The following is an 18,238-nucleotide window of genomic DNA, read 5'->3' as shown; positions in this document are numbered from 1 at the left end:
TAAGAAATAAAACAATTCAAAAGAATCTAAGAATAACCCCAATAGGTGATAAAATGAGAATAAGCATATTAAAATGATTTGATCATGTGCATAAAAGACTTTGACAGCACTCATAAGAACTAATCTATCACAAGGTGAAGGGGCTAGAGGGATAAAAGGGTAGACCAAAAACACATTGGTCAAACTGGTGAAAAATAATTTAAGCGCTAATAACCCCTGTACTTGGGATTAAAGAGAAGAGGATGACAAAACAGGATTCATATAAACAACCCCATGTACTTGGGATAAGGTGGTGATTTAAGCAAATTCTAGAGAACAAATACTTTTACCCGTAAGCGTAAAGGTTGGTAATTTGAGCACACCCTGCTCTAATCTTCCTGATAAAAACCGGCACACCCAGAGTCAAGATGAAAAGTATTCTGTTTTATTAGTATAAATGAAAAGTATTACAGGAGAATATGTCCATAACTATTGCCCAAATCAACATCCCAACTGGATACGCTACAAGACATGGACTCAAGAAGCATTTTCAAATTTGCTATTGATTCAATACTACCCCCTACATTCCCTACGGATCCTCAATACTCCCAATTAAAAGGAAAACAGCCGAAGGTCTAAATATTACTTGGTCTTCCAGTCAATTTAACCACTATATATCCTCATTCCACTTAAAATGTATCCACCAAAAGCACTCATCTGCATGGATGGATGAGTTCTGGATGGAAGAACCTGCATAATGATCAAGAAGACAGAATGCAAATATTAATTGATCACTTCAAGATGAATAATGATATTTTCAGGAGGGACATAATATCTGACTGTCAGCTGATCAGGGATGGGATCTGAATCTGACCTGTTTTTGACATAACAAGAAATGAAATAAATTGTTTCACCAATTTTGATGATACCTATGACATACTCAGAACAGTCCTCTTCCTCCAACCCCTCAACGCTACCCAAAAAAAAATAAATAATAAATAATAAATAATAAATAATAATAATAATAAATAATAATAATAATAATAAAAATAATAATAATAAGGAAATATTATTAGGTGAGGCCGAAAATAAGAAGAAATAGGGAAAAGGATCATTTAACAAGACAAATATCTCCTTAGTATCAGAAAATAACAAAAGCATCAGTAAAGATGGAAGAAACCCTATCCAACCCCATTAGGTTCAGAAGAACAAGATGTCTAACCTAGGCACACCAAGGTTATAGCCTCTTTCAAGTTTCTCATTATCCCTTGGCCCATTGGAGATTGGACAAATATCTTAACCTGTCAAGGAGATTTTGCTTCCCCTAAGACCTGCTCCTACACAGATTAATATGATAGTGGGCCTTGACAACAAGGCTCCAAACTAGTTGTGTCACCTTTCCTTGGCATACAACTCTCTCTCTACATTTTGAGGGGTCAGAAATGGATGGGATACAATATTTACCAAAGCATCTAAGCAGGAAACTGCTAAATCTGTTAATATGCAGTAGCAAGTTTGAATAAAGACCTGATATTCACGTAGCCAAGGTTCGGAAATTTGTAAGCCGATTGCCATCTTGGTAACTTGGAGTTTGTGCATGCATGTGGCGAGGGGCTGCATTTTAAAAGATAACTGGTTATTGGTCAATACTATAACTTCTTCAGGTCTGCAGGTTCATAAACCAAGTACCCACATATAGTAGGATGGAACAGCTATGATCATGTCTGGGTAGACTATTTAGAATAAACATGGCTACCAACATAAACATGAGGCAAACGTCCAGGAGGTCAGGACAGTCAGACCCACAAGTTGTGTCGTCCAAACAGGTATATGCTGCCTTCTCAGCCATTTTGGCAAGTCTTAGGGTTGATATGGAATAAATGCAAGAAACCACTATTGCATTCCTGACAATAAACCTTCAAACACTCAGTATTTTAATTTCCAGACCCAAGACTGGTAAATGACACTCATAGACTCGTGTCATGATAAAGATAATATACAGGGATTATCAAGTTACTACCATGTTGCCAATGGACTTTTGGCACTGTATGCATTCGGATTTTAGCTTCTAACTGCAGCACTTTGTAATAAAATTAATTAATAGTTTATGTTCCATGCAAGTAACCCCATATAGTTGGGACAAGGCTTATTTGAGTGTAGTTTATGTGTAATGCATAAACAAATAAGTAGGCATGTACCCTATCCATCAAAATTCAGGATCAAGGATTAGTAAAAATGTGATGGATTGGATTAGCTGAAGCCTTGGTGAAACAGGGGACTGAAAGAGAACTTGTGCTGGGCAGTGTTGTAATTAAATTACATCTTGGGTTCAACACCCAACACTAGGGGTCGACAGTTGGACCTTGATATTTTTACCATTCCAAATAAAAAAACGATGTGATGGATTGGACATGAATCATAACAGCCTCTATGTGCTGTGCCATTAAGGGTACTCGGGGATAAAAATGGTCTGTATATCTTTAATAACCACTCACTAATGAGGGATATAATGGAAATAATCCTTAGAAATTTGAAGAAAAACACCTGAAGATATTGATGATAAATAGCAAATGGTGCTGAATATGATAAAAGTGGCAGAAGTTCTTGAACTGCTTTCCATGTATCTAGCTCTGGAGCGGCAATTATTAAGCTGAAAAAGAAGGGAATTTTAAAATTATCAGCTAAAAGCAGATTTTTTCTACGCTAATTAATGCCCAGTGTCAGCATGCCAATCATTACCTGAAAAAGCCATTCTGTTTCCAGGATTCAAGGACTTCTGGTGATGCACGCTCCCCGGGTTTTGTGGATTTGCAAGGTTTATCAACTAGAGAAGAATTTGTCTCATGCATGGATGTCAAAATAGTACCTGTTGTCCCATTTCCAGATGGAAGATCTGTTTGTTCAGTACTGACTGAAGACAAGGCATTTTCTTTTTTAGAATGTTCAGATGTCTTGCTTTTAGAAGAACAGAGGTCACTTAGTGGAGATCGCATGATCCTGCATCAACAAACAAAACTCAGGAATTGATATCTACCCAACATTTAAAGGCATCAAAGTATTGAGGCACTGTACCAGGACTCAAGACCATTAAAATCATGAGACATATGCCTCATGAGCAACCATTCCTTTTAAGAAAATAATACTTTAAAAACAGTTAGATAATAGATACATTCAAGCATATGCAATAAATACATGCATACACATGCATTAAAGTATGTCTAGCGAGGAATGTAACTTATAGGTGTGAGCCTCAAGTTATTTTTCTCAAGCCTCAGAAAGAACCAGGCCTCATAGGTTTTTAAAACACTGATGCTATCATATTGTAAAACAATATGTAACTATCTGCAAAACTGAGAAATCTTTAAAAATGAACAATAATGTTTCTATAGAGGTATAGAAGATGGCTGAATGGCTCATAGGCTGTTTATCTTTTTTTATATTTTATGTTCTTTGCTGTAATGGGCCTTAATCTGGGCTCTTATTCTTTCTTATGTTATGTTTTTAATTTTCTGCCCAACCAGGGGCCTCTCTGTAAACCATTAGGGGTGTAAGAGGAGATTATGTTCGAAAATCTCTCCCTGAACCCTAGTTGCCGCCACCTTCTTGCTCTTCTCTCTTCTTGAAACCTGATTTCTGCTACTTTCTTTTGATTTTCTGCAACTTTTTAAACAGTCCTTTCTTTTCAAAAGGCTTCTTCTAAGATGAAACCATTTTAACAGGTTCCGACTAACTGCTGATCCAATCCATCCAGTCAAGAACATTCTTCTGGGCAGTCAAATACAAATGGTGAAAGTACTCACATCAAAATATAGGGATCTGAACAATAGTGTCATAGACATATTTGGTATAGGAGATCAAATAGACATAACCTAACAACCACATCACATACCCCAGATGTACAGGATACGCAGATCCAGAGATAAGATTCAAAAATCACACATTATAATGCAAGTCATATTGCTCCTAGAAAGGAAAATATCTTAACTAGTAAGATAATTAATGCTCAACTTCTTGGTACAAAAGTTCTACTATGAGATTTGAAGGGGTCATAAAGCTGCATTTGGTTACAGTGCAAATTTCATTTACACTGGAGTAAATGCATGGAAGTGCAAATAGATTGAGTGTAATTTCTGTTTTGCTTCAAATTTGACCTTGTCTTGTTTTTTGTGAAAAGTAAAATGGTGTCATTCCACCTTATATGCAAGAGAATGGAGGTAAAAGGGTTATTTGTTTGGGAGTGATATAGGAAGCAAGATGATGGTCATTTGTCCCCACTTTATATGACAGAGAATTAAGGTAGGAAGAAGGTGATGCAAATTTTGCATCTGTTTTCGAGATGCAAAATTTACACTGCTATTGAGTGCAAAACATAGTTACAAATAAACAAATACAAAACTGAACCAGGTAAAACTACAAAATTTGCACTGCAACCAAATGCAGCCTAAACTTTTAAGTTTTCTCCCTCATATATGATACCAACTAATCCATAGGTTTCATGTAAACAACCATATATGCATGTGGCCATAAGACATCAGTCCCTTCCCCAATTAACTCAAACCATGGTTTCAAATGTCGCGACATTTCACTAATGCCACCCGACATATGTCGATGTCGAGGGTCACCGACATGAAAATGGATGGTACTATAAAAATTACACTATTTCGGTCGACATTTCCTATATTTCAGAAATGTCGACCAAATCGGTCCAAATAACCAAAAAAAAAACAATTTTTCCTATTATGTCAACAAGATGTCGACTAATGTACATTAATAATATAATATATTAGTATATTATATTAATATAATAGAGTACATTAATATAAATTATTTCATTAATAATTTCTATTTATTATTTCAAAAATAACAATTAACAAAAAATAAAAACAAAAGAATAAATTAATTACTTTATAATATAAAACATAAAATATTTTCAAGTAATAAAATATTTACTAGTTAGTATTTTTAAAATATTTATTAAAATCAGAAAATGTTTATTAAATTTTATACTAAATCATAATTTATTATAAATGTAGTATTAAAAATCATAATAGATTCATTAAGTTTTATAAGAAATCATAATTTATCATAATCTTAATACTACAAAAAGGAGAATCAGTTTATTAAATTTATAATAAAACATAATGTATTATAACTTTAATATTTAAAAAATCAAAATAAATGTATTTCTATTTACTAATGTGAAATAAATATATTAGAATTTATAATAAAACAGAATTAAAAATAAGAAAATAAAATACCGGATAACCTTGTAAAAACATCAAAATGCATAATAAATCAGTAAATCGTCATTTACTAATTTGTTATTAATCTTAGTTTCTTAGCTTTATATAATGGTTGGGAATAAGATAATAGTCTAGAAACATGTATTAATGCTTCTTTTATCATTTTACAAAATACCATTGCATATTTCCACATATTTCATAATATATCCACAATGTCTCTAATTTTTACAATATTTCCCCTCAACATTTCTGACATTTCCGACATATGTCCTATACTTTGGTAAGCGACATTTCCATCGACACCGGCATTTTAAACCTTGACTCAAACTACATAACTAAACAAGACCATTATCCAATTTTGGTCCCTAGCTATATGGGGTCTTGGCACAGGTGAACTGGATAAAGACCTAACTTTTGGCTTTTATTATTATTGCACAAAGTGGTTGCTCTCAACCTCAAAACCGTGTTCTCAAGCTTGTTAACCCAAGAGTTTACCTTTTACCATTACACCAAGCAATGGCCCTTAACTCCAACTGGATAAAGACCAAATATTTTGTCAAATAAGAAGACTGCATGTCATTATACTATCAGTAAGTGCATATAGTTATTCGGTTTACTACTTGATTGGTAATAAATATCAAACATAGACATCTCTTTTTTTTATCAATAACTTCAAAATTTTTCATTAATTAGAAACCTTTAGGATACAACAAGAAGTTATGAAAGAAATCAGATTAGTAAGCTGACCCCGGACAGAACTACAAATGTTCCCAAAACTTGTGTTCTTTGAACCCCTTGCTTTGCTAAGCTATCTGCCAAACTGTTGGCAGATCTCCTAACCCATCCCACCCGGATTGACATGTTCATTGACATCCACTTAAATCTTCGGAAATCATTCTTCAACTGCCACGTCACCCCTTCCCTTTTCTACAACCATTTTATCACCGTTTTTAGTCTCCCTCAATGATCAGTCTGTTAACACCCAACTCTTTAGCCTTCTCAACCCCATATGCTGCAGCTAGAAACTCTGCCCTTGCCACATCACCCTCCTCCACAGGACCGGAGTGCAAAATAAGGAGGCTTGTTTGCAGATCTCTTCTAGAGTTTGCTTTTTTGTATGGGAGGCTTATTTACAGAGAACAAATACTTGTGATCTCCTTCAGAAGAAAAGTTTGGGAAGACTATATTTCTCACGCTTGCTGTCTGTGCATACAAGATGGAGAAACAGCTGACCACCTACTTATCCATTGTAATTTCACTCACAAGGTCTGGTTGCATTTCTTAAACCTGACAGGTTACCATTGGGTTAACCCAGAACATATTCAAGACTTTATCCATCAGTGGCAGGGTCGCGGTCTAAGCAAAAGTGGCAGAGCCTACTGGCAAATGGTGTTGCATGCAGTAATGTGGGGAGTCTGGGAAGAAAGAAATAAGCGACTATTTAAAAACAAGTTCAGAACTCTAGAAGAGTTAATTTTAGATATTAACTATATCTGTAACTTTTGGCTGCTAGTTCAGAGGAGTTCCAAGGGCTCTCAATTACCTTGACAGAAATTTACAAACTACTCTTTTCATCCCCCACTCTACTCAGATTTCCTCAAGACACCCAGCATCCTTCATTGAAGGAGGGACAACTTTACACTTTGATAGAAGTGCTGCAGGCAATCCAGACTCAGCTGGAATTGAGGGTATATTAAGGGATGAAAGAGGTAATATTTGCTGGGTTTTCAGTGGCCCAATCGGATCCACTGACTCAACCAAAGCTGAACTTTTGGCTGCTCTCACTGGAATCAGAATGGCTAAAAGCTTGGGCATTCAGAACCTCTCCATTGCAGGGGATTCAGCAAATGTCATCAAATGGCTAAGGGTCAAGGAAGGGGGACCTTGGACGTTAAGCCATTATTTGGCAGAAGCAAGGGACTCCTTGGATAGCTTAAATGCAAACCTGTTTTGGATTCCAAGGGAGCTTAATCCTATTGCAGATGGCTTAGCTAAATTGGGTGGCTGTTTAGAAAATATGTATAGTGATAGACTTCCTCCTGTGTAAGCTCTTCAGTGTTCTCCCCTGCTTTGTACGCCACCTCATGTACTTCCTCCTTTTTTTAATGAAATCTGGTTAAACTTTTCTCAAAAAAAAAGGAAGTCATACCTTCTGTTGATTTCATCGCTGAAGTTGAATATTCTTACTATATCCATAGAATATGGTGTGTCTCCCAAATATGTATTGCATACATAACCCGTACCTGTTATAACAAAAAATACTGTCAATAACTACATAGACTAGACTAATAACAATTTTATAGAAAAAGGAAATATCTAAGAGATTGTTTAGCAGTGAGGTTGAAGCAAAATATCCATAATAAACAAATGACAAAAATGTCTGTCATAAGCTTATTGATCAGCATTTGTAGTTGAGTATGAGATATGAAATCCTATGAATATTTCCAACTTGTTGATGCAAAAACTTGATCATACCTTGAACTTTTAAATAGGATAAACAAACAAAATATACTGAAAACTTTCCATCTAATAAATTTGATAAAACATTTTAGTGGGGTCGAAAGAGTGATGATTGAAATGGAATTGTCCATCCCAACATTATTTTAATGCAAACATAGCTCTTAATTCAATCTCTTCATAAGGTAGAGCTCTTTTTTCAAAAAAAAAAAAAAGGTAGAGCTCTTAAGCCTTTTTCATGGAGACAATATTTTTGGGATTAGTGTCTCTTAAATCAGAAACCATATATGGCCTTAGAATAGGTATAAATGCATAATTCTCCTTTCATATTTCAATGACAAGCTCTCTTTTTCATGTTTATAGTTTCCATGTGATCCCACTCCTAGCAATATTTTATATAATGGTGGTGTATCCTAGTAGCGGTTCATATATTGCATCCAAACACTTCATGGTGACTATGTAAAGCCCGCTTATCAAGGTTAATAAACTTGACAGGAAATGCAACTCAATGATAACCTGCAATTCAACCTTAAACAAATTTTCATGAAAAATAGAAAACAAAAAGTTCTTTTTAGCCTCCAAACAAACACCAAAGGCCGCACAGAGACCTGAAATTCTCAATGTGTATACTTTAGAGCCTTATTATATGGGCTTAAGCCTGTTGTTGGCCATATCAAACCAACTTGCCAAAGTCAATCAACTTGGCATATAACACCTCAGTTATAACCTGTAATTCATAATGAAGTTACTCGCAAGTCATGGGAAAAAAAACATCAAAGGCTGCACAAAAAAATAAAATTCTTAATATATACTCTATAAGAAATAATATTTTTCTTTTGAGACAATTGATAGAAGAGTTAAGAGAAAAAAAAATCTTCATATGGCATTCATTAGTCTAGAGAAAGCATATGATAGAGTCACTAGAGACAATATGGTGGACCTTGGAAAATAAAAGAGTGCCAACTAGATATGTGGACCTAATTAAGGATATGTACGAAACTAACAACCAATTAGAACACCTACAGAAGAGACATCAGATTTTACAATTACAATGGATCTTCACCAAGGTTCAACACTTAGCCCCTATTTATTTGCAATTATCATAGATGAATTGACTAAACATATCCAAAAGGAGGTCCCATGGTGCTTGTTGTTTGCTGATGATATTGTTTTAATTGATGAAAGTAATTAAGGATTAAATGCAATATTATGTTTATGCACGAACACTTTAGAAACAAGAGGTTTTAAAATAAGTACGAATAAAGCAGAATATATGCAATCTACATTTAATATTAATAGGAGTTGCAAATCAGGGTACACTTAGGATTGGAGACCAAGAGATAACTCAATGTGATCTTCTGTTGTACTTTGATTCAATAATTCAAAGCAAGGGAGAAATTGAGGGTGCTGCCCATAGAATTTGAGTAGGATGGGCAATTGATCTCTGGTTTATATCAAAAAAAAAAAAAAAGAGTAGGATGGGCAAAATGGAGAGGTGAATCTAGAGTCTTATGGGAGAGGCGAATACCACTTAAATTAAAAGGAAAAAATCTATAAAACAGTTGTAAGGTCAATAATGCTTTATGGAGCAAAATGTTGGGCTATCAAAGAACATGTCCAAAAAATGAGTGGCAGAAATGTACATGCTGAGATCTATGAGTAGAAAAACTAGAAAGAATAGGGTCAGAAAATCCATTGGAAGGAACCTAGGAGTAGTTCCAATAGGTGATAAAATGAGAGAAAGTATAATCAGATGTTTCAGTCACATGCATAGAAGACCACCAGCATAACCTGTTAGAAAAAGCAATTACTTACAAGTTGAAGGGGCTAAAGGGCTAAGGGAAGATCAAAAAAGGACATTGGTCAAAGTAGCAAGAAATGATTTAAGCACTCATAATTTAACAATGAATATGACATTAAACAGAACGGAATGACAAAACAGGATTCATGTAGCCAACCCCATAGATAAGGCTTAAATGATGATGATGATGATGATGATGATGTTAAAAGATAAATGAACTGAAAGAAGAATGCTGATCAGATAAAATTGTGTTATACATTGTTTATAAAATTTGGCTCCAAAACAACAGTAAAATGTGTTGTCCACATTTTCTAAACAATAAATTATAGAAACACTACAGGTAATATGGCTTACAAAATGATGGCATCCCCATTAAGCATCTTATCCTGAGCATAGTTTTCAAAGTGCCTAGGTGATTCTGGGCGACATTGGGGTGCCTAGTAGCCTATGCGATAAGAAATTTATAATATAAAAAACTAAAATTTTGGCCAGTTCCCTAGCTTTATATACCATTGAGCATGTATGTTAATTGAAAAAATAGCAATTCTCTTCATTAAGAACATTAAATTTCCTCAAAATGTGGCAAATCATCACATCTAATTAAAAGAAAAAATCTTTTACATATATTAATTTCATTATTTTCAAATATAATACTATTATAATAAGTATTTAATAGAGTAATTTCATATCAATTAGCAGCTAAGAAGGTTATTAACTTTATATGATAAATATTCAAGATGGAAAGTAAAATAGAAAAAACAAGGATGGAATTTTTGTTTTATTTAATTAGAGAGAGAGAATAGAAAAAAAAAGGGTACCTCTTTATACTTTTATTCTTTCTTTCCTCTTTCTTTTTTTCGTTCTTTCTTTCTTTTTCTCTCCTCAAAACCCTTTAATCTTTTAAATTTCAATAGTAAAACATTAAAACAAAGTATAAATGATATATATAGCATATATTGAAATGCATTAACACATATAATAATAAAACACAGCAATACAGATGATATTATATAAGACACCCGCCATGTCATTTTTAACGTCAAGGCAAGTGCTTAGTCACTTAGGCTGGTGCCTAGTTGCTACGAGTCAAGGCATTTGGGTGAGGCACCCAGCCAAGGGTGCCTAGTCGCCTAGGCGGATGCCTTGACAACTATGATCCTGAAAGAAACTTTCAGAGAAAAAGAGAAAACAAAACAAAAAAGAGATACCTCCTAAACGTTCTGCAACAGCACCAGTAAGAATTCCACCCACCATATCAACCACAAGGACATCAGAGTATGCACCAACATTAGCCATAGAAAGCAGAAGGGATAAAGCATCTATGCGCATGAACCTGAGAATCATAGAAAAACAAGTAATGACCTAAACATATATAGAAAGATAGATAGACAAAATTGTCTATTTAGATTCTACAGTGCATACTCCCATATATTGTCTATTTAGATAAAATTGTTTTATACCAAAATGTTAGCAATCAAAGAACATATCCCATAAGGAATGTAATCACAATAAGGATGTCAAAACAGATAAATGACAAGAGTATAAAGTACAAATAATAAATTAGAAGTAAGGGCATTTAACAGAATCTAGAATAGCACTGATAGGCAACAAAATACAAGAATGGACAAAGATAGTAGGATTATATGAAACAGACGACTGATGAATGCAGAAAATAACTGATTCAGCACAAGTTGATTATTCTAGAAGAACATAGAATGGAGAAATAAGACTCATGCTATTGACTCCCTTTGGGTGGTGGTGGTGGTGGTGATGGTTATGGTGATGATCAAAATAGAACATAAGCCTACACAAGATCATTGGATTGTGCACCTTCAAGACAGAATTAAGACTCCAAGGAATTGTACTTTTATATTCTAAAGCATGTAAATGTTGTAAATGCAATTTGGATTCATCATATACCCCTCCTAAGTCCCAATATCCTATATAGCTGGGACCATTATTTGGTAATGATCTGGGGAATTCACTGATACAGATGAATCCTGGTTGCAAGATTCCTCAAATTTGAATCTTAAGAACTACCCTGCTGGTGTTGGCTTTATAAGGCATCACTAACGAAGTTAAGAATTTAAGATCATCAAGATCAAGATCATTCATTCTAAATGCTTACTATCCACTGAGAATGAGGCCATTCTGGAGGTCAGTGTCCATCCCCTTCCCTATATCTTATGGTAAACTATTTTTTAAAATATAAAAAATTACTTTCAAAGATAAAGAGATTTCACCAACAGAATACATCACAAGCAATTTAGAATGGAACCAAAAAAAGAAAATACAAAGCCCAAACTATCATCATTTAATTATATTACAAATTTACAATTTCACATACAGCATACCAAATTTATGGCATTTGTTAATTGTTAGCCAAATTGACAGTGCTGACCACTTTTTGCTTGCATTCAAATATTTGGTTAGTTTCTCTATTAGGCATCTAATTAGGAATGACAATACAGTATTCAATATACACATTTGTAACAACCGCTACCTCAGCCCCAGTGAATCACTGGTAGCAGTTAGAATAGGGAGTCCTGTAACCCAGCAAGTTCAGATTCCCAAGCATTACTACCCAGTCATATCGAACCATTTTTTTTGAGGAAAAAAAGTGGCTTGATAATGGTCATTACAGAAGTTAAAAAGGAAGCTTCAGGCTCATAATGGTCATTACTTCAGAATAGGACTGGATAGTGTCAAAGGACTATAATATTTAATTTTCCTTAGTGTCAAGGGAGTTGGCTATTAATTGACTGGTTATAGGTTCTCTAACTTAATATCCAATGTGGAAGTTGGAGTGGGCAGTAAAGAATTGGCAAAGTAAAACCAAAACTATAACAAATCCATGTTAAGCAAAATCAACAAGAAATATACTGGAATAGCTATTTTATATAAGAAATGTACTGAAATAGCATCAAGGTGGATAGGATTTGTTGGTTTAATCTCATCTAAGAAAGGTGTTCTTTCGTCAATTAAGGACAGCAAAGAATTGAAAAACTAAAACCAAAGCTATATGCACTGCCTTTAACTAACGAATCCATGTTTAGTGGTGCATATCACCAAATACAGAGAAAAAAAAAAAAAGAAACTTACAAATCCATGTCAAGAAAAATGTACAAGAAATGTACTGGAACAGAATCAAGCTTGGATAGGATCTATTGTTTAATCCCATCCAAGAATTGTGTGCTTTCATCAATTTAAGGATACTAAGCCTACAAGAATGGCATCCAATATTCTCCAGGGACAGGGCACGTCTATCAACAAACCAGTTATTCGGTCAATCCTACATACACAATGGGCAAAAATCTAGAGCCCCTTTCATTAGTGAAATATACCTTTTTTCTGTGATTAGTTAAATATATCAAAATTCTAAAACTTAACCGTAAGAAAATTGATAACTACCAAACCCTCAAACATCTAAAAGCATCAGTCATAACTAAGAACCACAGAATCTCAACCCATTTATAAACATTTTAAAGATATGAAAAAAGTAAACAACATGGACTCCAGAAGTGCAACTACAGAAACCCAAACTGATGATGTCCTGTAAGATAAGGATGGTGCATAACAAGCCTGCGACTTCAATAGTCTCCAGCATTGGTGCAAACATACAACAGTTTAGACCCATGAAAGGTCAACAAATTGTATAAGGGTGACACATGAAGGAGGAGCCAGATTAATTTCAAGTAAGGATAAATCATCATGGCATATCCAGAAGAAGGTTTAAGAAGTTGGGGGAGATTTCCAGAATTATAACATAAGGTAGCTTGGTTCCTGATAATAGTCCAATTAAAAGGCATAGATTGGACAATAACTCTAGTTTCCATAATAGTCCAATTAAGGTAGCTTGGTTCCTGATAATAGTCCAATTAAGGTAGCTTGGTGCCTATAAGATTTAATGTCTCACAGTAGCAGACCAAGTTAACTGAATTGCATTATTGAAAAATGAAATTTACATCTGAATTGAATGATACTTATAAAAAAATAAAAGTCTAAATTGAGACAGCTGCAAAATACAACCAATTTTTTTTTCATAATGGTGTAGCATATTTGCATTAAAGTTTCTAAAATGTTAGCTCCAAGCCTCTAATATATTAAGCTGAAATCACAAAGGATTTGGAAATTATAAAATGAAAAAAAAAACTTTCTAAGAAATTATTACCCAATCCTAGCCGGATGCTTCTTGAAGTATGCCTCGCATATACTGCAAGAAAAATAAAAGTGGACCACAAGTAAATAGACTACAGATAGTCAAATACCAATATTTTATTGGTTACACACTAGCAAATAGCGCCATACAATATTTGTTAGAGCACTTAACCAATGTTAAATTTGTCGTAATGGCTTAATGGCAACAAGTATGAATGGAAAAGTGTCTCAAGGACCAAAAACAAATCAGAACTATAGTAGATCAAGTGATGTACAAAAAATATTACACCATAAGGCAAAGACAAACCCATTTTTTCTGTTTATATTGTCCCAACAGTCCCATAAGAATAGGCATATAAAAAACCTACTGCATTAAAACATTCAATCACTTGCTTACCAATAAAAAAATGCATTCCTCTTTTGGGAATTAAGACATCAAGATGTGGAAGAATAAATGGAAAGAGATAGCAATGGCACAAGGGTTATTTATGCAGTTTGTTTAATGAAATTCTCGTGGTTATTTATCAAAAAAAAATTGTAATCCTGTCCCACCTAGGATAAAGGCCTTCTATTGGGAAGTATTTCTTGGAAAAATCAACACCTGTGACATGCTCCAAAAAATAAGGCCTAATAAATGCCTTTCTCCTTATGTATGCATTATTTGCAAAGCAAGCAGTGAGACCATTCTCCATTTACTTATCTCCTATTATTTTGTGGATTGTGTTTGGATATGTTTTTCTTCTCTCTTTGGTTGCAGATGGAACCCTGCTTAAGATGTGGCTAGCCTTTTTGTCCCAAATTCCAAAGACAACCTAAGAAGAGAGAAGGAATCATGTGGTGGGCAGCTAGAGCAGCTATAATATGGACTATTTTGGGAGGAAATAAATGAGCGGATCTTCAACAAGTACAACACCAAAGAGGATATAGTGAAGGTTGCCCATAGGGTGAAAACAATGACGGCCTTCAAAGTATTCTCAGTGGAGAGACACTATGGTGTGTTCAGGGATGTGACATGGTGCTAGCATTGTACTCAGGTGCAATTGGTCATGGAGACTCTATAAAGGCTGAAGAAATGGCATTACTACGAGGGCTTGAAAATAGCCAAACAACTCGGTTTTCAACAGGTGAGCAGTAACAGTTCGGGTGCTTGGATCTATTGGCAAAATCTAATGGAGATTGGCAGTCAAGTTAAAGAACTGGGAGCAACTTTCAGATTGATCAAGAGATCCACATATGGGTTGGCTGATTCATTGGCCAAGCAAGCGGTTGGGAATGATTTCCCTGTAATGCATTGAATATTAACTTAATTGAATAAATGAAATTTCTGCTACTGATAAAAAAAATAGTAATGGCACAAGCGAGAGATGTAAGATTATTGTGATTAAGCTTTGGGATTTGGGGAAGGCTAGGGAACATTCCTAAGGTTGGTTAATTTTCCCTAGAGATGATTCAAGGCTTATGTAACCAACCCTATCTAGTAAGCTTAAGTATCAACTAAGTGGAAGCTTTCAGACAAGTCTACGGTAATTCTAGGGTAATGGAAATTACCCTAAATTAGGAGAAATAGCTATTAAGGGGTACCGATCAAAAAAAAGAAATAGTTATTGAGGGGGTATTAGGTGTGTTTCAAATGATAGTTAAGGACTTATAGATTAGAGTAATTTATCCCATAGGACCAATCTTCTAAGTCAAGAAAGAACCAAAACTAATTAAGATCAATCAAGAAAAGTCCAAGATTCAGCAAAAAGTGCAGAGTAATTAGATCTGACTACAAGAGACAAGCAAGAAGGTTTAGATCTTACCCAAGAAGAAGAAAGAAGAAATAAAACAGAACACCAATTCTTGAATTTGAAAATTTAGCTTTATTTTTTTATCAATAAAATTTTAACTTTATTTCTTTTTTGTCAATAAAAATTTAACTTTATTTCATAAATCAAGTACTCTATATTCAAATAGCCTAGTCTTAAAAACACTTTCCTACTTCTATTACAACTCCAAATATAAAAATAAAAAAGAAAAAAGGACTCAATTGTCATCACTTATCACCAAATTGACCACAACGCTCCCAAAACATGTCAGATTTACAAGATCTTGGTCTCATTGGAAGGTAATTTGCCTATCTAATGACACTAAAATCACTAAAAAGAAGTTTTGGTCCTTGAAATGTAGGCTGAAAGAAAAATGATGAATTTACATTTTTTTTTATCAATAACACTTTCATTAAATCATCAATAGAAGATTTACAAGAGGAAGACAGACACACTTATCTTCCAAGAGCCGCAAAGAACCTCATGAAAAGGAAAAAAGGAAAGAAAAAACACACTATAGTTACAGCTTAGCCCAAAACAGTGAATCGCTTTCTGCCCCTTGTTTAGCTAAACCATCAGCTAGGGAATTAGCTGATCTTTTAACCCAACGTGTCTTAACTTCCATCTCCCGCACCAGCCACTTGAATTTCCTCCTCTCATTATTGTACTTCCATAAGGCATATGAATTTACATATTCAACAAAAGAACTTGTTACGATCCATTTGTCCCATGTACCAGTATGGGATGCTAATGTGAGGTATCCCACATTGGTAGTACGGGATGTTGTTGTGGGGTATATATGTGCTTGGGTTCCCTCCCTCTAACAGCTAGCTTTTAGGGGTGAGTTCTCCTAAGGCACATAACAAATAGTATCAAAGCCTACACTATGCATATCCCAGTTGCAATCGTGCGACGCAGGTAGTGATGTTGGTATTGCAGTGTTCGGCCGGGACTAGGTAGACTAGTGCAAAGCCAGCCTGCATGGGCACCAGGACTGCGGAGCGTGGTGGAATGTTACGATCCATTTGTCCCATGTTGGTAGTATGGGATGCTAATGTGAGGTATCCCACATCAGTAGTATGGGATGTTGTTGTGGTGTATATATGTGCTTGGGTACCCTCCCTCTAACAGCTAGCTTTTAGGTGTGAGCTCTCCTAAGGCACATAACAAAAACTTGTTAGGAACCTGCCTAACATAGAGCTCTTCGAGGGAGCCAACCTCCTAAATTAGAGAGAGAGAGAGAGAGAGAGAAATGATGCTGAAAGGTCAATGGCTTTATTCCCCTATCTTTGATTATTTATACTGTTTTACAAAGCTCCCCTCACTTACATTCTTTAATTTCTTTTTCTGTTAAAACCGTTGCAAGTGGATGGTCAGTTAGTTGGGCTGTTGACGTGGCCTTCTCTTGTAAAACTGGCTAATGATTTTCTGTTGTTCTGTTTCAGCCGTCTTAACAATCCCTCCCTCCTTTAGAGAGAGCTTGCTCTCAAGGCCTCAAGTGGGAAAGTTCATTTGCAGATCCAAGTAAGTTCCCAAGTGGTGTCCTCATCTAGAAGTTTAGACCAGTGTTTTAAAAGCGCAAGGCGCGAAAAAAGCGCAAGGGCCAATTTGCGCTTGAGGCACAAGGCGCAAGGTGAAGCGTGCACCTTTTTAAGAAAGGCGCAAAATTACAAAAAAAGGCTAAAAATAAAAAATAAAAAAGTCAAAAAATTCAAAAAATGCCAAAATTAAAAAAAAAAATCAAAAAATACTAAACATGATGTTAATAAAAAATATATACTTAAATTTTAAAATAAATGATTTAAAAAACCTATTATCTAAAATTAAAATACATAAACATAACATGTAAAGTCTATTCAAATGAAAATTTAAAAATAAAAGCAAACATATAAAGCATTTTCAAGCATGTAAAACCCACAATCTCTTTTTTCCTTAATTGCATTGCTTCAAATAGTTAATGTGATGCAAAACATATTGCATTCTTGATTCTATGAGTCACCTTTGTACCACGCCCCTCAAGGCAAGCCCAAACGAGTCTATGTTAGGGTCTGAAATTATTATTTCTCACATAAAAAATAATGATTTTATAACTTTCATTGCCTTTTAAGAAGATGTTTTATTGCAATGAATGAATGAACAACATTAGCAAATAGGGGGTTCTCGAAGCTCTAGAGTGAGGTGGCTGAAAGGAGGAAATTTACTAGAGGCAGAGATCTAGAGTGAGGTGGCTGAAAGAAGAAGATAATAACTCCAGATTTTTCCACGTGTATGCCTCGGGGAGAAGAAGGAAAAACTTCATTTCCAAAATAAGAGTGAACCAAAGAGAAGTGGAAAATTCTGAAGAAATAGCTGAAGTCTTCCTCTCCTACTTTAAGAGCCTATATTCTAAGGATAGCATGTGCAGTTTCAGATTGAATACTTGGGAAGGATCAACTTTGTCGGTAGATAAGAAAGTTTGGTTGGAAAGAAGTTTTGAAGAGGTGGAAATCAAAGAGCAGTTTTTAGCATGGATAGAGACAGGGCACCTAGCCCAGATGGTTTCCCTTTATTTTTCTTCCAAAAAAGTTGGGATATTGTTAAGGAAGATCTTCTAATGTTCTTTAGAGAGTTCCACTCCTCAGCCATAGTAAATAAAGACTCAAATTCAACCTTTCTGTGCTTGTTCCCAAAGAAAGGGGGAATTTTGGAAGTGAAGGACTTTAGGCCAATAAGTTTGGTAGGGCGTGTTTAAAAAATTTTGGCCAAAGTCCTAGCAAGAAGACTGAAAGAAGTGCTACAAGATGTGATCTCTC

General features: G+C 34.9%; 1 protein-coding gene across 7 annotated transcripts in view; it reads right to left on the bottom strand.

Moving 5' to 3' along the window:
• Positions 1 to 402: 402 nt before the first annotated feature.
• LOC148876415 (eukaryotic initiation factor 3 gamma subunit family protein) overlaps positions 403 to 18,238 on the bottom strand; it is a 43,303-nt gene continuing 25,467 nt past the window's right edge. For 5 of the 7 annotated variants that reach the window (XM_088966791.1, XM_088966794.1, XM_088966789.1 and 2 more), the window contains 7 exons: positions 13,652 to 13,693; positions 10,689 to 10,813; positions 7,372 to 7,465; positions 2,719 to 2,976; positions 2,524 to 2,629; positions 1,507 to 1,593; positions 403 to 729 (listed from right to left, as the gene is read on the bottom strand). In XM_088966791.1, the coding sequence (XP_088822917.1) occupies positions 643 to 729; positions 1,507 to 1,593; positions 2,524 to 2,629; positions 2,719 to 2,976; positions 7,372 to 7,465; positions 10,689 to 10,813; positions 13,652 to 13,693 (799 nt within the window). In that variant the 3' untranslated portion in view covers positions 403 to 642. Of the gene's footprint in view, positions 730 to 858; positions 953 to 1,506; positions 1,594 to 2,523; positions 2,630 to 2,718; positions 2,977 to 7,371; positions 7,466 to 10,688; positions 10,814 to 13,651; positions 13,694 to 18,238 lie in introns of those variants that run through there. The other 2 variants (XM_088966793.1, XM_088966790.1) reach the window with 1 other exon arrangement.

The sequence above is a fragment of the Nelumbo lutea genome, chromosome 1, assembly GCF_056320005.1.
Source record: "Nelumbo lutea isolate HS-2025 chromosome 1, American lotus-T2T, whole genome shotgun sequence".
Classification (NCBI taxonomy): Eukaryota; Viridiplantae; Streptophyta; class Magnoliopsida; order Proteales; family Nelumbonaceae; genus Nelumbo; species Nelumbo lutea.
The sequence above is the reverse complement of the archived record's forward strand: the minus strand, read 5'-3'. Positions and strand labels throughout refer to the sequence as shown.